General features: G+C 57.5%; 1 protein-coding gene across 1 annotated transcript in view; it reads right to left on the bottom strand.

Annotated features, from left to right (window-relative positions):
• The window catches only part of SYCN (syncollin), a 2,012-nt gene extending 1,820 nt beyond the window's left edge, over nucleotides 1-192 (bottom strand). The window contains 1 exon segment of the mRNA XM_023537912.1: nucleotides 3-192. Within this exon segment, the coding sequence (XP_023393680.1) occupies nucleotides 3-192 (190 nt within the window).
• Nucleotides 193-683: the final 491 nt, after the last annotated feature.

The raw sequence follows: 683 nt of genomic DNA, 5'->3' as shown, positions 1-683 counted from the left end.
GGCGCCCGGCTCCACCGCCAGCTCGGCGCCCCTGCAGCAGTTCTCATAGTAGGGGTCGCTCTTGTCGTAGAACTTGGCGCAGATCCGCGTCCCGTTGGAGCTCTTGAGGTCAGCGGCCGCGGGGCAGGCACCTCGGATGCCAGGGACGGCGGCCAGGACCAGGGCCAGCAGCATGGGGCACAGTGGAGACATGGTGGCGCTGACGCTAAGGCTCCACCGCCAGGGCTTTTATGCTCCTGACCGTGGGAAGGGAGAAGCTGTGAGATAGGGAGCTGGGGAGGGAGGGAGAGGGCGCCCCCTCCCCCAGGAGCCGGGAGACCTTCATAGCCCAGACTGGAAACCCACAACTGATAAATACAAGATAGACGTATTTGTATAAAACTCAGCAACCTAAGATTTTATGTGGCAAACAGCATTATGAAGGAAGTCAATGAACAGGACTTAACAGGACTGGAGGACGAGTCACTTGCAACACAGAAGATAATATAAAGTTGATAGGTACAAATAAGTAGTAAGAGCTTTTAAAAATCGAGGGAGTGTAACCAGCACCAGCACCCCTCCTCCCCCCCGCCTCCCCTCCCCCCCAAACACACATAGGAGCACAGAAGGAGAGGCTGAGGGAGGGGAAGGGGAGGCGGGCCTCCAGGATGGACAGGTCCCAAGACCTTGAGAAAGGAGAGGCT

Source organism: Pteropus vampyrus, unplaced genomic scaffold (assembly GCF_000151845.1).
Source record: "Pteropus vampyrus isolate Shadow unplaced genomic scaffold, Pvam_2.0 Scaffold203, whole genome shotgun sequence".
In the NCBI taxonomy this organism is placed as follows: domain Eukaryota; kingdom Metazoa; phylum Chordata; class Mammalia; order Chiroptera; family Pteropodidae; genus Pteropus; species Pteropus vampyrus.
Note: the sequence above shows the minus strand (reverse complement) of the source record. Positions and strands in the feature narration are given on the sequence as shown.